The sequence below is a fragment of the Mustela putorius genome, unplaced genomic scaffold, assembly GCF_011764305.1.
Source record: "Mustela putorius furo isolate JIRA1106 unplaced genomic scaffold, ASM1176430v1.1 tig00003858_pilon_pilon_pilon, whole genome shotgun sequence".
In the NCBI taxonomy this organism is placed as follows: domain Eukaryota; kingdom Metazoa; phylum Chordata; class Mammalia; order Carnivora; family Mustelidae; genus Mustela; species Mustela putorius.
This window is the reverse complement of record NW_025422010.1, coordinates 4,102,580-4,124,889: the sequence shown is the minus strand read 5'-3', so window position 1 is coordinate 4,124,889 and position 22,310 is coordinate 4,102,580. Positions and strand designations below refer to the sequence as shown.

The 22,310-nt window shown below is 41.1% G+C and overlaps 1 protein-coding gene across 2 annotated transcripts in view; it reads left to right on the top strand.

Moving 5' to 3' along the window:
- The first annotated feature begins 2,948 nt into the window (after positions 1-2,948).
- Positions 2,949-22,310, top strand: part of CLTCL1 (clathrin heavy chain like 1) — a 96,613-nt gene continuing 77,251 nt past the window's right edge. For both annotated transcript variants that reach the window (XM_004742596.3, XM_004742597.3), the window contains exons 1-2: positions 2,949-3,183; positions 13,364-13,571. In XM_004742596.3, coding sequence (XP_004742653.1) covers positions 3,142-3,183; positions 13,364-13,571 — 250 coding nt within the window. In that variant the 5' untranslated portion in view covers positions 2,949-3,141. The remainder of the gene's footprint in view (positions 3,184-13,363; positions 13,572-22,310) is intronic.

The following is a 22,310-nucleotide window of genomic DNA, read 5'->3' as shown; positions in this document are numbered from 1 at the left end:
GGGCATGAGTGTGATAAAAATAATGTCAGAGTCCTACCTTCTCAGCCCTTCCTCTGGACTTGGCAGATGCCTCTCAGGAAAAAGCATCTTGAATGCCAGGCCAACCTCTCATTTCCTTTTTCTCTTGGATATTGGCTTCATCATTATTCATTCCCTTGTTAGCTCTCTGATACTTTCTGGAAACAGAAATCCTCCATGGGCTTTTTAATTTCACTTATCTGAAAGCCACATGGGAATTTTAATTTGGATATAAGAGGTTTTCTGTAGCAGCTATTAAGTTTTGTCTTTCAGCTCTATCTTCCCTTCTCCTTATATAAACTGCCTTGTGGTGCAAGGGCTGACTCTGGAAACAAGTATTTCTGTGCTGGCAGATTCTCCATTAGACTCTGCCCTGAAGGACACGGGAGAGTGACTACAGAATTTGTTCCTGTGAGCACTACCTCAACTCAGCAGATTCTTCCCACAGAAGAGCACCTCCTTCTCAGAACTCTGGCTGCCAGCTCCACTGCCCCTCCCTAGCAGTGTACATACAAGTCCTATGTAGACCCCTCCTCTAGGCTTAGAGACCATGGCCCTAGCTGGGCAATCAATCCCTCTCCCCAGAGGCCTTCCTCGAAGCTGGAATATTTTCAGGTCCTATTTATCCATGAGCTCTATGAATGGTAGCTAATTCCTGCACTTATACCTCCATGATAACTTGGGTTCTTGTTTTACCCTTCCAGCTATTTGGTTAGTAACGTAATTTCACGTTAACTATTTTTTTAAATTAAATTCCCTTTGTTCAAATAACTAGTGCGATGTCTGTCTCCTGACTGGTTCCTCACTGATAGTTTCCACCCCTGTCCTCCTTCTATTCTCATTTTATTTACCTCACGGCATGATTAGATCATTTCGAGCCCACTTACAATGTTGTGCCAAAGCTTTACTGTATGTACTCTTATTACATTTTGCATTTCTAGAATTTCCATTTGGTTCTTTTTCAAAAATCTGTTAGGGTTATTCTTTAAAGTTTCAGGTTTCCTGCATGTATTTTCCCACATGTATTTTTACGCTGTTGCTTAACTCTCTTAAATATAGGAATTTAGAAGTTGTTTGTAATAATCTCATTTTCTCAACCTTTGTGAGTCTGTATCTGCTTCTTGGTCTTCCTGGTTGCTTCTTGTGGTGGCTTGTTTCCCTGAGTGGTCATGTGGCTGGCTATCTATCTGTCTATCTATCTATCTATTTTTACCATGAGTTGCTAATTTCCCTTGGAATTTTATTTGTAGGATGGTCTGCAAGAACAACTGCAGAGTAGATACCCTAGGCAGAAGAGAAAATGCATAAGTATCACCAAATTGCCTTCCTCACACCGCTATGCCACAGCATTATCCAAGTTTTTGATCTGCTAATAGGTACACAATGCATATACAAAAAGTATATAGAATATATAAATTTGTAAATATATGTATGCAGGTCACTGACCAGTGGTCAATACTAGAATCCTTCTCAAATCAGAACGTTCATTTCCTTTACAAGTACAGACACACAGTGAGGTCTAGACTTATTAAGAATCCTATCATTTTGCTTAACCACAATTTTCTTGAAATTCTTTCTTCTAGGATGTAAATTTTTAGTTTTGACCCCTCAAAAGGCCCCTCTTTGTGTGTGGGGGGGAATGGTAATTTAGGGTGTGATAAGAATTAATACGAAAGGATTTACATGTTTGGTGTGAAGTGTACTTGGGAGTCACAGGCATAACTGCCAAAATGGAGAGATTTGGGTGGTACTACCCACAGCAGAAGCCAGATCTATTGTTAGATGGTGAGGCTACCCAGATGTTGAAAGGGCACTCTGCGAAAGGTTCTTGGCTAACACTGAAAAAGTGATTTCATTTGAAAAGTGGGCAGACTTTCTTCTTTAACATATTTTTGGATGATACTAGATTGTGAAGCTACTGTGCAAATAATTGCACAATCACTGTGTTATTCACGGTGGACTATTAATTTCTTAAAATTATCAGTGAGCAAAGGGAAGCATACAGGGTATCGATTACACTGTGGGAACGCTTACACAGAATGCCAAAGGCTTTCCCTTCCCTGACAAACCTCTTTTATGCAGCTGAGCCATCTGCATGCAAAACACATCTTCAAATGGTGCCTCAGAAAACAACTGACCGCTGGGCAAAGCAGGTGTGGGCTCTCGTTCCGGAACTGCTCCCACTATTGTGAGACCACAGTCAATCCAGGTGACCCTCCGTGGCCCCTCGTTAGTCATCTGCTGCTAGATGTGATCTTTGCAGGCTCTTCGGCCTGATGTACTGATAAAGCACACTCTGTACAATTTGCACGAGCCAGGAAAGACGCTCCCTACAAGAGGGCTGAGCCTCGTGCAGACACTTATCTGCGCACATACTTCCCGCACTCCTTTCACTGTTTTGGCACATCTGTGCCTGACTGAAAAAGAATGTCCCTTTTGTTTGTCCCTCAAACTGCCCAGAGTTTGAGGTAGAACTTCCCCCACTGCCCGCTACCCCCCAACACATGCAAGCCTCTAGACAAGGGCAGTCCGGGAACTTGATTTACCTCTTCTGAAAACCCTATTCCCCAGGAAACTTGCTGAGGACAGTCCACGCCTAGTCCCCGTCCGCGCACACTTGTCCTGAGCGCAGCGGCCAGAGACTCGGTCCATCTTCCCGCGTACACTGGACCCGAGTATCGGCGGGGAGCAGCCCCCGACGCGTTCGTACACCTGCCCCATTCACTGGCTAGGAATCTGGCCCGGAACCCCCCTTCCCTTCCCTTGCACACCTGCCCCGAGCACAGGCTGGGGTTTAGCCCGGGAGCCCGCCACCTTCCCGCGCACGCCTGCCCGGGATACGTCCCCAGGGCAGCGCAGACTGATTCCAGCTCCCGGGTGCCGGAAGTGCGGCTACGCGCGGGACTACTTTTCGCGGACCCTCAGGCGAAGGGGCGGAGGGATCCCGCGCAGGGTTGGTGCGGCGAGAGAGAAAGCGTGCGGGACGGGGCCCGGAGCAGTGCGCCTGCGCGGCCGGCGCCGCCACCACCGCTGCTGCCGCCGCCCGTCCGCCCGCGTGAGGGGAGCTGCCGCCACGGCCACCACAGCCTCCGTCTCCGCTGCCGCCTCGGCCCCGCACCCACCATGGCGCAGATCCTCCCCATCCGTTTCCAGGAGCACTTCCAGGTGAGATCAGGGCTCCGGCACCGAGACCCGGACGGCTACAGGGCGGGTCGCGCGCTTCGTCCTGTCAGCCGCGCCCCCCGCCGCCCCGCCTCCCGGGAGACCGGGCGGGAGCCGCTTACTGGCCGGCCGGCGGGACCTCCGGCTCCTGGCCCTGGACCCCGACTCCAGTGGACGCGGCGGGGCGCACATACCCGGGCCGGCCTGGGTGGGCGGGCTAGTGTCTAGGCGCGCCGGTCGGTGTAGTGGGAGGGCGTGGTGGCCCGCACGTGCCGCCCCGCCAGGTGTGCTGATCGCTGAAACCCGTTATCCAGTAGCGACGGTGATCCTTCTCGGACCGCTCAGATCTCGGTGGCATGCTAAGAGCGCCGGGTGACGGAAACTGAAGATGTCCCGAAATGTCTTTCAGTGCTTTTGGGAGCTGGAACCAGACTGACGAGCGGTGCGCTCGGATTCCACTCGCAAGCTTTACAACTCTGAAATCTAAATCTGAGTCTCATTTCCCTTTTGCGTCTCTCGATTCTTACATCTGAGTTTGTGTCTGTTGGCTTCCGAAGTCACTGGAGTGGTTTCGTGGGAGGAAGGATCGTCAAATCCTTTGACCAAAGAGCGAGAGGGATCATGGTGTGTTTTAATAAGACCCTTTCAATGCAGTAACACCCACTCCCCAAAGTTTAGCTTTTTAATGAGGTCCCAGTTTGTTCTATCTCCAACTCTCCTAATAGAGTTGTGCTTCAGGGAAATAAAGATTGGTTGTTTGTGTTTGACTGGGGGTTGTGTCCTGGCACGATGTACAGTGCTTCACTCACATCACACGCATGTGTCACACCTGTGAAGGGTGATAACGATTCTCATTTTACAAGTGAGGAGGTGGCGTAGGTATATAGTTGCCATTGGCTCTGTGCTTTTGTTAAATCATCACAGTTCTGGGGCGCCTGGGTGCCTAAGTCCGTTAAACCTTTGACTCTTGATCTCCGCTCAGGTCTGGATCTCACAGTTTTGAGTTGGAGCGCCCCCCACCCACCGTGGTCTCCACGCTGGGTATGGAGCCTCCTTTAAGAAAAAATCATCACAATCCCATAAGATCCATATGATTTTCCCCGTTTTCTGGGTGAGGAAACCGGGGCACAGAGACATTAAATAAGTTGTCCAGTCATTCAGCAAGTAAGAGCCGGAATCAGACTCAGGTCATTGTAACTACACTGCAGGATTGCAAGGAATGTTGTCGATTGGAATATCTTTTTTTTCCCCCATAGCACAGAACACTTCTAACTCTATATCCAGATGGGAGAAGCCCTGGGAGTATAGTGAGGGGTCAGATCCTCTTATTATGCAGATTGGAAACTCGATCCCTTGAGTATTCTTCTGTGGTCCCTTAGTGATAGAGCTGTGGTTGGTGGAGGTAGCAGTCTCCTGAACACCCATCTCTTGACAGTAATGTGAAATAGGAAAATACTACTGCTGCTGCTAATTAGAACAACACAATAATGTGATCCATTTTATTGAGCCCTTTCTCTTGCTAATCACTATGCTATGTATTTTATAAATCTCATTTAATTTAGTCTTTATCGTAACTGAGGCACAGAGTTATAAATAACTAAGGCACAGAGAGAGTGAGCAATAAAGGTAAAATTACACAACTAGTAAGTGACAGCTTGGGTTCTAACTCTGATCACTAACTCCAAAGCCTGTGCTTTAGCCACTAAATATGTTCTCTTCAGAAGGCAAGGAAGCAGTAAGACATTTTAAATTCCTATGGAAGTTCATAATGTCTTGAAAAAATATATTCTATTACCTGGAAAATACTTATGACTTGTTAACACATAGGCCATGTAAATGTGGTTTGTGGTCTCCAGCATTAACCAGCTGTTGAGATTTCTCTGTACTCATTTTTCTAGTCTGTACACTCTCCCTTAGCTGCAGACATTTAAAAATTTCCGCTTGTTTTTTTAAATCCCTAATCCTGCCGTTCCCTGTTGTTGGCAACAGATGATTGGAGAAGCAGAAGCCATACGCTGGGATATTTCTCACCTTCATGCCTGCAGCCTTACAAACTTGTCTGCAGTTGCCCTTTTCTGCCTTCCTGTTATCTCAAAAGTGGGTGTTTTTTTTTTCCCACTTGTGTGTGTTCTGGATCCCACCTCCTTCCCTCTTTTAACAAGGCCTTCTCTTTCCCGTGTTTTCATCCATTCCCTCTTGGTGTCTTCTTCCATGTTTGTGTTTAACCATGCTCATATCTCTTCTGTCTTTACACAAACTTCTCCCTCTCCCCGTTCCCTTGAAGCTCTTATCTTACAGCTAGACATCATGAAAGAATTACCTTATCCCTCCATCACTTCTCTTATATTCCTTAGTAACCTGCAGTCTGGTTTTTGCCCCCACTGTTCCTGTGCATCTGTTCTTGCCAAGTTTACAAGTTGTCATATAGACTTTTTTGTAAAGACCAGTTAGTATATAGGTTAGGCCTTTGAGAGCCATGTATTGTCTCTTGAAACATAGTCTCCCACTCCCTCTTTTTAAAATTTTGTAAAAAGTATAAAACTCACTTTTAGTTGGGCTATACAGAGTCTGTAATTTGCTGGCCCCTGCTCCAAAAAAAAAAAAGAATTAAAACTCCAAAACATCTTCTATAGTTGACACCGTACTTTACTGCCTCCTCATAACCCTTTCTCTGTTGCTTTTGGTCATACCACAGTTTCCCAGGGTTTCTCCTATCTCTCTGCTCACATCCCAGTTTCCTTTGTGGGCTCCTCTTGGGAATAAGCCTGGGGTCTGTCTTGAGCTCTTCTGTCTTTTCATTTTGTATGCTCTACTGGGTGGTTTGTATGTATTCCCATATGCTCAGTGTTCCCAGGCAGGCTGCATATTTTTGCTGAGCCTCATAGGTATATGTAGGGGAGACAATAGTAGGCCCTGGTTAAGAGCACAGACTGAGTACAAATGGAAGGGTTTGACTCTGGGCTTGGGCACTTACTGGCCAAGTGAATTTGGGCAATTTTTGTAACGTTTTTGTGTGTCCATCTCTATATCTATAATACAGAGATAAAGGGTATAGTTTTTACTTCATAGAGCTATTGTGACATTTTGAGTTAATAAATGTGATAAATGTAAGATGTGGGACAGTGTCTAGTACATAACAAAATGCTCTATTCTTGTCAGTTGTTACTGCCACTATGACAGCTGGCCCCTGCAGAAGGCCATTGGATGGTCCATACGTTCTTCAAACAACACATCATGTTCCAAAATAGGGTTCTTCTTTCTCTCCAAATGTGTATCTTCTCCAGTTTCCAGCCAAGAACCTAGGAGACAGCCATGACTTCTCCCTAACCCGTTGGTTCTTTCTCCTATGTATTTTGGGCATTATTCTGCTACTCTTAGCTTGGACATGACCCTGAACTATGACCCTGGACTATGACAATATTGCTCACCTAAATGGCTGCACTAACTTTGTCTCTGGTCATCTACCTCTAGTCTTGCCTTCCCTTCTCTAACACACAGGCAAAGAGATTTTCTCAAAAGCTTAAAGTTCATCAGTGAATGCTTCCCTTTTGCTTCCAGGATGAAAATGCCAGACTCCTCAATGCCTTATAAAGCCCTGCCTAATCCAGCACCTGCTCAGCTTTCTTGCTTATCACCGTCTGGTCCTTCAGGACCTTCTCTGGAGCCCAACACTCTTACCTGTGGGCTTATTGCCTCTTTCCAGAACATTCTCCCCCCCCCCCCCTTTTTAATTTCACTTACTTTTATTTATTTGAGAGCAAGAATGAGAGGAAGAGTGCACAGAAGCAGGGGGTAGGGGCAAAGGGAGAAGCAGACTTCCCTCAGAGCAGGGAGCCCAATGTGGGACCTGATCCCAGGACCCTGGGCTCATGACCTGAGCTGAAGGCAGATGCTTAACTGACTGAGCCACCCAGGTGCCCTCTTCTCCTCATTCTTATTACCCAGCCAAGGCCTACTTAGCCTTCTGCTTAAGTGACAGGAAGCTATCCCTGATATGTCAGAATTAGGAGCCCTTCCTGTGTGCCCCCAGAGTTTTGGGGCTTCTCTCATGATGGCCCTAACCATATGGTGTATAGGTGATCACTTCCCCTACTGGACTGCAATCTCAGGATCTCCTCTCTGCAGTTGTATTACCACTGCCTAGTACATAATGGGCCCTGATATCTTAGAAGGAATGAAACCAGTTCCATATTGAAATGTTTGTATAATCAATGACTGACTAGTTGTAATGTAGATTCTAGGCCCTCCATATAGCTCACCTGTGAGCAGTTTACTGTAAGTCTACTTTATTAAGAATACTCCTACTTATCTCACATTTTGTTTCTGTCACACAACCCCTGCCTGTTTTGTCTACCATATCACTTTATATTTTGTGAATCTAGTTATCTTTTTTCTGTTTTTAATTTTGGTTGGTTTCATATGAAAAATTGTGGGCCAGATTTTCCCCAAAGGTTAAAACAATCATTTTATAATGGTCACTGGGAAAATAGAAATCAGCATATGGGCAGGTGGCTCCTGTGTGGCTCAGTTGGTTGGGCCTCCAACTCTTGATTTTGGGTGGGGTCATGATCTGGGGTCATGGGATTGAGCCCCAGGGTTGGGGGGGTACTTCGTGCCCAGCAGGAGGTTCTTCTTGGGATCCTCCTTCTCCCCCTTCCTTTGCCCCTCCCCGAGATAAATAAATCTTAAAATAAAAAAAAAACCAAATTAGTGTATAGGAACTTTTTTTTTTTTTTTTGTATAGGAACTTTTATTCTACAATCATCTTTTCAGGAATGTACCCAGAGCAGAAGCTGTACTTCTATATCTAATGCGTTATAATAAAGCATTCTTCCACTTCAGCTTGAGATTGTAGCAATTTATTTAATTTTACTTATCCTGCCATCCTCCTGTTGAGTGGAGGACTAGTTCTGCAGAAATATTTTTCTTCAGTGTACTATTTGAACTTTTTTATATTCAGATATCTAAGTTTGAAGGTTGTTGCTTTTTAAGCTGAGAATGGAAAAAAGCTAGAGGGCTAAAAACCAGTGACCTTGATTCAGAAGAGGAATAGTTTGTAAGAGTTTTGAAATGTGACACAGCTCAGTACACAGAGAACATATAAATGCATTCCCTAAAGGTTTTGATATGTAGCATATCTCTGAGGTGATGTTTTTAACAGATACAGAGTCTGCCAAGAGGATCTGTGTAAATTATAGGATGAGGGGGTCAGTAGTCGAGCCCTGCATCTGGCTCCCTGCTCCATGGGGAGTCTGCTCCTCCCTCTTCCACTCCCCCTGCTTGTGTTCCCTCTCTTGCTGTGTCTCTCTTTGTCAAATGAATGAATAAAATCTTAAAAAAAAAAAAGAAAACAGTCATGGGCACCTGTATCTGCTGGAGATGCCCCAGGGAATCACTCTGAAAAGAGATGCTGTATTCGTGGCACCTGGGTGGCTCAGTGGGTTAAAGCCTCTGCCTTCCTCTCAGGTCATGATCCTGGGGTCCTGGGATGGAGCCCCGCATTGAGCTCTCTGCTCAGCCTGCCCCCCACCCCGCCTGCCTCTCTGCCTATTTGTGATCTCTGTCAAATAAATAAATAAAATCTTAAAAAAAAAAAAAAAGATGCTGTACTCACAGCCTAGTACATGTTTGGTTTATGTTACCATTACATTGCCATCATATTTTGTGAAATGGTTTTTGGTATACTAAGACAATGCTAGGCTCCTTCTGCCCTGAAATTGTTGTGCACCCATGTAAAATGTTTTTAAGGTCTTGTGTAAACTGTTAAATTTTACCCTGGGTGGACTTGTTTTGGAAGTAGATAGTGGGCCAGCCATTTACCTTCTGCCTTTGTTATTTATGAAGTGAAGAAAGTAACAACCCAGTCACCCAGGGTGTGTGGAAGGGTCAGCCTTTTCGAGAGAATCCCAACAGTGGCATAGTAATTGAGCAAATATTAAGTGAATTTGGACAGGTCCTCCTTAGAAGAATCAGTTATCACCATAGAACATATTTAAATGTTCAAAATCCCCAAACTACACAAGTACTTTTTGAATTTATTGGGTTAAAATAGTTACCGTGTGCTAGGAGGATCTTAGTCAAGGTCCCTTTCCACCAGGTTCTTGAGCAAAGTCTGTAGCTAGGGCAAAGTGTGTGTGGAACAAGCTTTGAAGTCATACATATACATGGGAAGAATAACCCCAGATAGAACATATAAATGGAAATTAAACTTTTCTGGATGCCTAGGTGGCTCAGTCGGTTAAGCGTCTTCCTTCAGCTCAGTTCATGATCCCAGGGTCCTGGGATGGAGTCCCACATCAGGCTCCTTGCTCAGTGGGGAACCTCCTTCTCCCTCTGCCTACCACTCCACCTGCTTATGCACTTGCTCTCTCTCTTTCTGATAAATATATAAAATCTTTTTAAAAAAGAAAAGAAAATTAAACCTTTCTTTTCAAAAACTAGGTCTATTTTCCCAGATGAAACTACTATTAAGAAAACCATTATATCTTTCAAAAAATGATTAAAAGAATTCTGTTATAAAATTCCCCTCCTTTTGCTTTTGTAACTTAACAGAGTTTGAAAATCTTTCTTTGAAGATTACATATAGATTGCAGCATGCATTCGACAGTGTTGCTTACTAATATCCTTCTGGGGCAGTAGTTGTTGACACCAGTCACCCCATCCTATAAATATTTCTTTGCTTTCCCTTGCTGTTTGCCCGAATCTATTCCTTTCAGTCTGTTCTTTATTTTCTTCTTTTGCATCTCTTGCCTGAGGCCTGCTGGTGGCCTCCATGCCAGGGGGAGATTACGATCTCTTTCAGCTGGCTAAAGAAGGATGCCGCAGAGCTGGGCTGGCAAAGTTCAATGACAAAATTAGAATCCAAGCAGATCTTGACAGGCTGGAATCCAACTAGTTGACATTTAACAGGTATAAATATAGGGTCTTATGCATTGGTTTTAAAATACAGAAAACGTACGTTGATGTAATTTGAGAGAAGTTCTGTAAAGCATAATAAAAATGTAATTTTTAAAGTACCCTGAACTAACCTAGTCCTAGAATTTTAGGTTAGTTCTAGAAAAGACCTTCATAGGTCCTCATTTACAGAGCTCCCTCTTTAAGCTAGGAAAAAACTTGCTGATAAGTTTAACATATAAAATCTATATTTTTAAGTTACTTTAAAGATTTTTTTAAAAATTTATTTGACAGAGATCACAAGTAGGCAGAGAGGCAGGCAGAAAGTGAGAAGGGGAAGGAGGCTCCCCGCTAAGCAGAGAGCCTGATGTGGGGCTCAATCCCAAAACCTTGGGATCATGACCTCAGCTGAAGGCAGAGGCTTTAACCCACTGAGCCACCCAGGCGCCCCATGTTACTTTAAATTATTTTCTTAACTGCCTAAAACTTGTAACTTCTTCACTAATTAATTATTGAACATCCATGTGCTGGGCACAGTGATAAGGCAGTGAATGAGTCTGAGGAGACATAAACAGAGGGAGAAAGGACTAGCATCTTCAAAGACAAGAGGCATGAAAACCTGGGATGTTCAGTGCAACTGGAACGTTTTGGCTCTTTGATATGGGCAATTGGTGTTTTCACCAACGTCCCTGTATAAACACAGCTGCAACCCTCCCCATTCAGACTACTGTCCCTAAATCCCTTAAATATAGAAACAACAGGACTGTTGGATGAGTAATTTCTTTTTATGTTTTCCCCAGTGTCAAATTTGAATTTGGATTCATTTAATTGCAGGTCTTGAGAACAGAAAAGGATTATTAGATAGTGTCTTGTGTACTTTTGCTTAACTCGTATATGGACTGTTTTAAATGTGTATCTAGGTTACCTTTCAGAGTAATTATTGTAGGAATCAGGAGTCCTTAGTTACAGCTTCTAACTAATGAGAAAAAATCACTTTGAGTACACCACTTCTTTGGAATTCTGTTTCTGCATATGGAGTAAAGCTTAGTGGTATTTGATATTTTATTTTTTTACTTTTTAATTTATGATTTATTTATATATATACAGAGAGAGAGAGTCATGCATGCACAGTGGGGAGAGCAAGAGGGAGAATCCAAAGCAGAACCCTTCCCTTGTTGAGCGTGGAGCCCACCGCAGGGCTTGATCCCACGACCTGAGATCATGACCTGAGGTGAAATCAGGAGTTGGAGGCTCAACTGACTGATCAGCCAGGCGCCCCGGTATCTGATATTTTGGATGTAAAAGTTATTTTGGTGGGATTGTCCTGTGTTTGGCTGGACTCAGTCACTAATATTTAAGAACGTACTGTGCTCAAGAGATTGGGTATAGATATTTCTTGATATTTGGAGTTGAAATCAGAATGTTGCCATATTAATTCAAAATGATCCCCAAACTAAGAATAAAGTGAAAATTTAGAAAATCTGGGCCCACTTAAGTGTATGGCTCTGCTATGTAAAGATTTGACAGTGTTGGGTGTTGGGTGCTCTCTAAATTTACTATATGCTTATATAGTACAATGTTTACAATAATACATAATAAAAAATAAAGGAGACCGTGTAGGTCTCTTGGGAACTTACTTCACCCTGTTTACTTCCCCTTCCTCCCCACTTCCCACCTCTGCTCCCAATGGAACTTTTCATTGCCCTCTTATCAGCAACTTCATATAGTTTAGCCTAATAGTAATGGTTAGTCTCCACAGTCTGTGGGCTCTGAATAGTGTGACTGTATCTTATGTATCTTACTGTTTTCAGAGTCTAGTTAGTGGCTAATAGATAGTATGTTTTCAGTACTTATTTATGGAATGAATGTGTGAAAATTACTTGCTATGAAAAAGTCTCAACTTTCATTCACTGCATTTACTGCATTAAGCTGCTACTTCAGATGTGTGAAAATAAAATGTGAATTTCAAACAACTCAGTATTGTGGTTCAGAGCACAAGCTTTATTCACAACTGTCCCCATCATTAATCAGCATTGTGATTCTGGGAAGAGGTCTTAATCTAAAAACTGTGTGTTGCATTAGTGTAAATTGTGTGTGGCATAACTTGCCTCCTGAGTTAGCAGAAAGGTCAGATGAGGTCACCTTTTGGCCTCCAGCCTGTTCTGCTCAGCAGCTGGAATACTCAGTATATGCTAGACTCTGTATCACAAGAAACAATTAAGATATAGTCCCTGCTTTTGAGGAGTTCATGGGGGAAAAATATGATAGGATTAAGAATTATACTAGCAGTATGAACAGTCTCATTTGTGCTTCTTCCAAAGGCTGGTAGTTATTTTTAACAAGTCGCCCCTAATCTTTTGTTGTTAGCATAAACTTTATACAAATTCACACAGGGTAACAGTTACTAAAGGGTTAAGTCAGGAGCAGTAGGGTTTGAGTTGAGCAGAACAATGTTTAGAAACAAAGATACTTGTAGGTAAATGGGGGCAAGAGAATTTTATAGAAATAAGTATGGTTCTTCATAGGGGTGATAGAAATTTCCCGAGTCTGTGTTTTCCCCAGGGTTTTTCATTGAAGCTTATCTCATTAATAGGTTTTTATTTAAACCAGGCACTATCTATGAAGTGGTCTTTGGAGAAAGGTGCCTGATTTAAGTTGTACATGAGTTCAAGCAATCTGTCTACCTCCAAAATGTACTAGACCTTTTGACTTTTTTATTAACCTTAGACTCACCAAGAAATATTTAAACTGACTGAGAAATCAGACTTTATGATTTGTGGGGTTGCTTTAAGGAAAAACTCTTGGCTAGTTCTTTGTTACTGCTTGCTTTTGGAGAAACCAGTTTTTGTTTTCTTCCTTTCTGCTCTCTTTACCTGCCTTCACCTCTCCAAGACCCTCTTCCTGCTGAGGCTCTCCTTATTTGTGAGGTATTCTTTGTGGGCTTCTCCACCCCCTCCCAGGTGGTATCTTCCTGTCTCTGGCTCTGATGGCATCCTTCCCTCTTCCTGGTTTTATTCTTATTCTTGTGTGTTCTCATCAGCCTGTGGGATTGTAGGCTCCTTGAGAGTTGATTCATGGCCTGCTGTTGATGCATTGCCCGTACTTACTAAAGGTATAGAAAAACAAGTCAGTGTTTGCCTTGAATAATCACTTGATGTTAAGTTTTTTCTAAATTCTTATTTAACTTTTCCTCTTCCTTCTGTTAAACTTCCCTAAATAATGGGCTAGATTTAATCTGTTTCAGAGAGGAGAGACTTACTTTTAAATCAAATGTTTCTTTTCTCTTTAGCTCCAAAACCTGGGAATTAATCCAGCCAATATTGGATTCAGTACACTGACCATGGAATCTGATAAGTTTATATGTGTCCGAGAGAAGGTTGGTGAACAGGCTCAGGTAGTGATTATTGACATGAACGATCCAATGGCGCCTATCAGGCGGCCCATCTCTGCTGAAAGTGCCATCATGAATCCAGCCTCTAAGGTGATAGCTCTGAAAGGTAAGCTTTGAGGAATTTTGCCTCACTTTACCTGCTTTGTTACTTTAAATAGCAGACAACTGTCAGTAAACTCACAGGAAAATGTCATCAATAATATTAAACTTAATTCCAAAAGTTTTAGCCAAAGCTATGTTTTACATACCTTATTTAATGAGAGGTTCCTGAGCACCTGAGTTTTTTGTGACGTCATGTGTATAGCCAAATACAGGAGGGAGCAAATGCCCAGGGCCTCATCCTTATGACTGCTACATCTGGAAGGGCCAACCCCACACTGCACATGTTCACCAGGAGGACCATGTGGTGCCCTGGACCTCATGATGGGCTGCTTTACACGGGGCTCCAAACATCCTAGAGTATGAGCCAAGGTACTACTTCTCTTGTGAAACTCATCGATAACAGTATAGCTGTTGTTTAATAGAATTTTGCTTCCTTGAACTCGGGATATTGGGTACTTGAAACCTTGTAGTTATTTGAGAATATAGAATCTTTTCATATTGCCGTGATTTGGGAAATTTAAAGGGTTGTGTATATACTGGACTTGTTAATATTTTATGCAAGGTGTATTATGACTTACCTTGAAAAGTGAAAGTTCTTTCTGGAGCTAAATTTAGTAAATGCCGAATATTAGCTTTGCCTGTGCTCCTATTTTGTTACAGAAATAGGGTCTACTTTGTCCTTTCATAGGTAAATGGACATCTGGAAGTTATGAACTTTCTATTTAAAAAAAAAAAAAGCTGATTTAAAAAAAATTTTTTAATGATCTTTTCTTCTATCAACTCTGTTTCTTGTCAGAATATTTTTGGGGGCGCCTGGGTGGTTTAGTGGGTTAAGCCTCTGCCTTTGGCTTGGGCCATGATCTCAGGGTCCTGGGATGGAGCCCCACATTGGCTCTCTGCTCAGCAGGGAGCCTGCTTCCCCCTCCCCGTCTGCCTGCGTCGCTGCCTACTTGTGATCTCTCTCTCTCTCTGTCAAATAAGTAAATAAATAAATATTTTAAAAAATATTTTTTGAACATGTAGTGTAAATGGTATAAACTAATTTTAGTTGAAAAAAATGGCCAACCTTTATGGATTCTTCATGATTCTTTTGGCTTTTCTGTATTTTCTAGTTTGCAATATTTTTGAGAGATCTTATCTATCATGTTATTTGGTGTTTGGTATATTCTCTGTGGGTCTCAGAGATGGCCAGCATTTTAGTCTTCGTGGTCCTCTGATACAGTTCTCTTTACTGGTGTGCACCGTGCATCTCCTGGAGGTGGTTTTTGAAGTGTGGTAGGGGAATGGAGAGAACTCACGATTTAATACTATCAGTCCCCTCCTACCAAAGGCCACTGGCAACACATCTGAAGTTGAACAAGTTGGGTTTATTACTTGTTCCAGAAAGGGCAAAACCACACCATGGGGAGCTTGGACGTATCACACTATTATTAGAAGGTGTTAGAAGAACCTTTTGTAGGATTTGGGATTTCATTGGGTGATTTGGGGATGGTCTAAGGAAACACGAGTTTGCTGTAGATTGGGTGCTGTTAGAAAGTGGGACTAATTTTATACTTAGGTTATCGCAATGAATCTTAGCTATAAGGAAGTACATAGAGTGAAGATAAAGTTGGCATTGGTTAAAGAAGTAGTAGCCATGAGAGGGGCTGTTTGGTATTTTGTGCGTTGCACATTTACCTTGTTTTTGTCTGTACTTAGTAAAATTCTGAAGTGACATTTACTTGTTTTTGTCTGTAGTTGGTAAAATTGTTTTGTCTCACTTTATCATGGTCTTAAAGGGACTTGTCTGAAGTTGGTGTTCTCTGAGATGGTTTATGTCCACTAGGAGAGCAACATGGCCTGGATGTGAGGACCAGGGGCTGCTCCTATTTTTTTCCATTCTCGGTGTTCATATGAATTTTTTTCAGCTATAGTAATTGAGTGCTGTGTTCTTTTGCATGAGGAAGTGTGAGCTGTGGAACCAAATTGATAAAATTTTAAGTATCCTATTTTTACTGCAATCTTGTGGCCATTAGGATGATCTTGTATAAATTGTGAGCAAGGGTGGCACTGTGTTTCAAAGACCCTAGACCAAAATGAAGAAAACTGTTTTTTTTTTAAAGGTATTTGTACAGTGGCTGAATTACAGAGATAGTTTAATTATACTTTTATTGCTTCATATGACTTAGCTGCTGCATAGGTCCCAGTGTGAAAGCATGAAAGTGAAGTCAAAGGTACTGACTGGTCTTGAATCTCACAGACCTCATTTTGACTGGTGATGTCTTGTGATTGGAAAGGGGCTCGTGATGAGAAGGACCTCTTTTTAAAAAAGGTCTGCCTCCACGGTTTGTCCTTTTATTTCGCTGAGAGCTCCTGAGATGCTCAGCCCATATCACTGCCCATCCTTCTGGAGAAACTTAGAGCAGATTCACTCACCCCAGTCTCTCTTCAAACTGTCTCTACTGGTGCTTTTGTGGTGAACATTTTAAAACCAGAGATACAATTTTACCCTTGACTAAAGATCAGGAAGCAGTAGGGGCTGGGGGTTAGAATTCATCAGCAGTTGCTCATCATCCTAATGGAACATTAATACTCTAAGTGAGGGATCAGTAAACTGTTCAGTTTTGTACAGTCCCAAATAAGAATGGTTTTTATATTTTTATTTATTTATTTTTAGAAGATTTTATCTATTTATTTGCTAGAGAGAGACAGACAATGAGAGAGGGAACACAAGCAGGGGATGTGGGAAAGGGAGAAGGAGACTCTCTGCTGAGAGCCTGATGTGGGGCTTGGTCCCAGGACCTCGGGATCATGACCCAAGCCAAAAGCAGATGCTTAATGACTGAGCCAGCCAGGCGCCCCAGTTTTTATATTTTTAAAGAGTGGTAAAAACAGTTACAAGTCAAAGATCCTATATATCCCTAAATAGAAAAAGTTGACTGACTACTTGCATTACTGGTCCAAGTATATTTTTTACTTTTATTATGAATCGTAGCACTTTGAGTAGTCACATGTGTTTCTTTTGCAAACTCTACCTTTCCCCCTTAATTTTTAGTGGTAGATTGCATAAAGGCTTATAATAATAGTGCCAGCCTAGCAATTAGCTCTTGGCCCCAGTAAGGAGGGGAGAGGTGGTGAGATGGAGCCCCCTTGTGGTAGCACATTCTTTACCCTGGCAACTGGAATCTGACCGCAGATTGATTCCCAAAGGAGATTTGGTAGGGTTTTCTTGTTTTGTTTTATTCTTTGTGATGCTAAATATTTGGCACATCATGTAAAACAAGTTCTTTTTAACCAGTCAAAGGAGAGCTTGACAAGTTTTCGAACTAGAGGAAATTTCCTCTGTGATCCCAGGCTATTTGAAACTAAAAGGTACTCCCATCCTACAGTTGAACTTCTAGTCTAGTTTTTTTCTTTCTTAACCATTTTATTCAGGTATAATGCCATAAAATGCCATTTAAATGCCATAAAATTCACTTACTCTAAGCGTAGAGTTCAATGTTTTTAGTAAATTTATTGAGCTATGGAACCACCACCATGCTCTGGTTTTAGAACATTTCTACTACCCCCAAAAGTTCCTTTATTCCTCTTTGCAGTCATTTTCCACTTCCTCCCTCAGCCCTAGGCAGCTACTGATCTGTTTTCTGGCTTTATAGATTTGCCATTTCTGGACACTTCAAATAAATCTTACAACTTACAGTCTTTTATACCTGGCTTCCTTCAGTTAGCATAGTATGTTTGAGGTTCATCCACACTGTAGCTTAAATCAGTAGTTAGTTCTTTTTTATGTGTGAGTAAGATTCCTGTACTCCACTATTCCATGGATATATCACATTTTGTTTCTCTGTTTACCACTTTACCAGGTACCATTTGGATTGGTACCAGTTTTTGGCCATTAAGGATATTGCTGCTATGCATACTTGCCTTCAAGTCTTTGTGTGAATGTATATTTCCATTTTTCTTGGGTAAATGCCTAGGAGTGGAATTGTTGGATCATATGATAATTTTTTTTTAGCTTTTTTAAGATACCACCAAACTATTTTCCAGAATGACTACCATTTTACATTCTTGCCAACAAGGTATGAGCATTCTAGTTTTGTTGTTGTTTTTTTTTTAAGATTATTTATTTATTTGACAGGGAGACATCACAAGTAGGCAAAGAGGCAGGCAGAGAGAGAGAGAGGAGGAAGCAGGCTCCCCGCCGAGCAGAGAGCCCGATGCGGGACTCGATCCCAGGACCCTGAGATCATGACCCCAGCCCAAGGCAGCAGTTAACCCACTGAGCCACCCAGGCGCCCGCATTCTAGTTTTTTTAAACATATATGCAAACTTGATACTGATATGGTCTTTTTTTATTATAGCAGTTCCATTTGTATATCTTTTTTACCTTACTTTTTTAGCCACTCATGTATCTTTTTTTTTTTTAAAGATTTTATTTATTTATTTGACAGACAGAGATCACAAGTAGGCAGAGACAGGCAGAGAGAGAGGAGGAATCAGGCTCCCCGCGGAGCAGAGAGCCCAATGCGGGGCTCGATCCCATGGACGGCAGAGGCTTTAACCCACTGAGCCACCCAGGCGCCCCAGCCACTCATGTATCTTGTTAGAGAAATGTCTGTTTAAATCTTTTGTCTATTTCTTAGCTGGCTTATTTGTCTTATTGAATGTTGAGGGTTCTTTATATATTCTGGATATAAATTACTTACCAACTATGTGATTTACATATTTTCTCCCAATTTTTGTCTTATTTTTTTATTTTCCTAGTGTATCTTTTAAGGAAAAAAGTTTAAATTTGATAAACTGCAGTTTACCAGGTTTTTCTTTAATGGATCTTGATTTTGGAGTCCTACTTGTGAGTGTTTAGCCTAACCCAAGATCATGATTTTCTATTTTTTCTTCTAGTGGTTTTTTAGTTTTAATTCTTGCATTTAGGTCCATAGTCTGTTTTGAGTTAATTTTTGTGTATGGTGTGTGGTAAGCTGCTGCTGCTACTGCTGCTTCTTCCTCTTCTTCCTCATCTCCTTCCTCTTTGACTTCTTCTTCTTCCTTATCACCTCTGTCGCTGCCTCCTTCCTTTTCCCCTCCTCCTCCCTTCTTTTTTGGTGGAATAAGGGCATTCAGTTGTCCCACCCAGAACCATTTGTTGAAAACTCTGTTCTTCCCAAATGAATTATCTAGGCATCTTTGATAGAAGTCAATTGACCATGAATAGAAAGATCTATTTCTGGGCTCTCATTTCTATTTCATTGATCCATATGCCCAGCCTTGTGCCATTACTTGATGACCGTGGCTTTATGGTAAGTTTGAAACAAGATAGTATTGGTAATTCAACTTCATATTTTTCAAAATAGTTTTTTTTTTTAAATTTTGTTTATTTATTTATTTAAAAAGATTTTATTTATTCATTTGACAGAGAGAGATCACAAAGTAGGCAGAGAGGCAGGCAGAGAGAGAGTGGGAAGAAAGCTCCCTGCTGAGCAGAGAGCCCGATGAGGGCCTCGATCCCAGGACCCTGAGACCATGACCTGAGCTGAAGGCAGAGTTTTTAACCCACTGAGCCACCCAGGCGCCCTTTTATTTATTTATTATTAAGATTTTATTTATTTGTCAGAGAGAGTACAAGCAGGGGAAGCAGTAGGCAGAGGGAGAAGCAGGCTCCTCACTGGGTAAGGAGACCAGTGCAGGACTCAGTCCCAGGGTGCTGGGAGCATGACCTGACCTAAAGGCAGGCACTTAACTGAGCCTCCCAAGCATCCCATTTTCTTGATTGTTGTGAAAAGCCAACTTTTTGTTTTATTGATTTTCTTTTATTATTTATCTGTTTTCTTTCCTTGATTTTTGTTCTACTCTTAATTTTTATTTTTTTGTTGCATTGGGTTTAGTTTGTTCTTTTTGTAGTTTATTAAGGTAGAAACTTACTTTATTGATTTGAGATACTCTTTTCTGATCTTGACATTTAAGATTATGTATTTTTCTTTACGTACTGCCTTAGCTGCAACCCCAAAATTTATATGTTGTGCTTTTTATTTCATTCATTTCAACATATTTTCTAATTTTCTTTGTAATTTATTCTTTGACCCATGAGTTATTTAGAGGTGTGTTGTTGTGTTGTTGATGGGGCGCCCAGGTGGCTCAGTGGGTTAAAGCCTCTGCTTTGGGCTCAGGTCATGATCTCAGGGTCTTGGGATCAAGCCCTGCATTGGGCTCTCTGCTCAGCGGGGAGCCTGATTTCCCCTCTCTCTCTGCCTGCCTCTCTGCCTGCTTGTGATCTCTCTCTCTCTCTCTCTCTGTCAAATAAATAAATAAAATCTTTAAAAAAAAAAAAAAGAGTTGTGGGATGCCTGGGTGGCTCGGTGGGTTAAAGCCTCTACCTTTGGCTCAGGTCATGATCTCAGGGTCCTGGGATCGAGCCCCACATCGGACTCTATGCTCAGCAGGGAGCCTGCTTCCTCCTCTCTCTCTGCCTACTTGTGATCTCTGTCTGTCAAATAAGTAAATAAAATGTTTTAAAAAAAAAAGAGTTGTGGCTAAATATAATAAAATTTATTATCTTAACTATTTTTTAGTGTATAGTTCAGTGGTATTAAATACATTCATATTGTTGTACATCCATTAAGATCAGAACTATTTTCCTTTTGCAAAACTGGAACACTGTACTCATTAAACAGTAACTGCTCATTCCTTCCTCTTCCAGTCCCTAGAACCACCATTCTACTTTCTGTCTCTATGATTTTGGCTAGTCTACCTACCTAATATATGTAGAATCATGCAGTATTTGGTTTTTTATGATTGGATTATTTCACTTAGCATGATGTATTTCTTTGTTGCTTGCAATCTTCTTTGATTCAAAGTTTATTTTGTCTGAAATTAACCATCCCTGCTCTCTTTTGATTACAATTTACGTGGAATTATCTTTTTTCATCCTTTCATTTTGACCTCTTTGTGACTTTGGATCTAAAGTGAGTCTTCGTAGACAGCATATAGTTGGATCATGTTTTTATACCTGTTCTGCCTGTCTGTGTCTTTTGATCCATTTACAGTTAATGTCTTAATGATGAGGAAGGACTTCTATCATTTCACTATTTGTTTTTCATATAGTTTATGCTTTTTTGTCCTTCATTTTCTGTATTACTATCTTTGCTTATGTTTAGTTGATTTTTTTTTCAGTGAAAACATTTAAATTTCTTCTTGTTTCTTTTGTGTACATTCTATAGCTGTTTTTTGTTTTTTGTTTTTTGTTTTTGCTGTGGGGACTGTGTTTAACATCCTGAAGTTGTAACAGTTTAATTTGAAATTTTGCCAGTTTAACATCAATAACATACAAAAAGTCTGTACTTTTACATCTCCATTCCCACCTCTTTTATTGTTACTGTCACAGAATTACATCTTTATACATAATTTGTCCAAAAGCATACATTAATTTTTTCTAATGCATTCATTTCTTGAGTTATATAGAAAACCAAAAGTGTAGTTACAAACCAGTTGTAATACTAGATTTACTCAGCCTACTCAGTGATTTTTGTAATGTTTTAGTCTATTAAATCATGTTGAAAACAAAAAGTAGAGTTATAAGCCAAAGTTACAAAAGTACAAGTTTTTATAATCACCCACGTATTTACCTTTATTGGGATCTTTATTTCTTCATATGGCTTTAAATTACTATATAATGTCCTTTCATTTCAATCTGCAGGACTTCCTTTAGTGCTGTGGTTACAAACTCCCTTAGCTTCTCTTTATCTTAGAATGTCTTGATTTCTCCCTCGTATTTGAAAGACAGATTTGCTGGATATAGGATTCTTGGTTGGCAGAGACTTTGTTTTCCTTTTAGTGATATTACAGTTCTTTTAAAAATTTTATTTCCAAATTGTTTGCTGCTGGCATCTGGGAATTCAATTGGTATTTTTGTATATTGACCTCATACCCTGCAGTATTGTTAATAGTCGCCTATTCGTTCTGATAATGGCTTTGTAGATTTGTAAATTCCTTAGGATTTTCTTTGTAAAAGTTGTTTGTGAATAAAGGCGGTTTTATTTCCTCCTTCATCTTTATGCCTTTCACTTTTCTCGTGTTATTACAGTAGCTAGGATATCCAATACAGTGCCAGGTAGAAGTGGTCAGAGAAGTAATCCTTGTGTTGGTCCTGATTTGGGAGGAAGCAGTATTTCATGTTAGCTCTGAGTTTTGCATAGATACAAAGATCAGAACTTAGCTTTTTATCAGAGGTGGAAACAACAGGAGTCTCTTGCCAGAGGATGGATGCTAAAGTCTTTTTCTAGAACCTAGCTGCCCCATTGGATGCTAGCCATGTGAAGCTATTTCAATTTAAATTAATTAAACTTAAATTAAAGTAAAAGTTCAGTTTCCTTAAATGTGTCTTAGCAGACACATTTCAAGTACCTAATAGCCATGTGTAGCTAGGGTCTTCCATACTAGAAGTGCAAGTGCAAAACGTTTCCAACGTTGTAGAAAATTCTGTTTGACATCACTAGTCTAAAATTTAAGACAAAATGACCCTGTTTTCTGGAGAAGTTGTTTAATTTGAAGGGATGATGGTATTCTTTCCTGAAAGTTGGAGGCACCAGACAAAGAATGTCTTGTTTTTGCTAACTTACCCAGGAAAGTATTTTAAAACTAGAAGATACCAATTTAAAATTGATTCTTTTGATAGTTGCTTCAAAAGAACTAATTTCTGATTGTTATTCATACACTTTTACATTCTTCTGAGGAAGGCTTTTCTCAATATTAAGACATCAAAGTGTGGTTA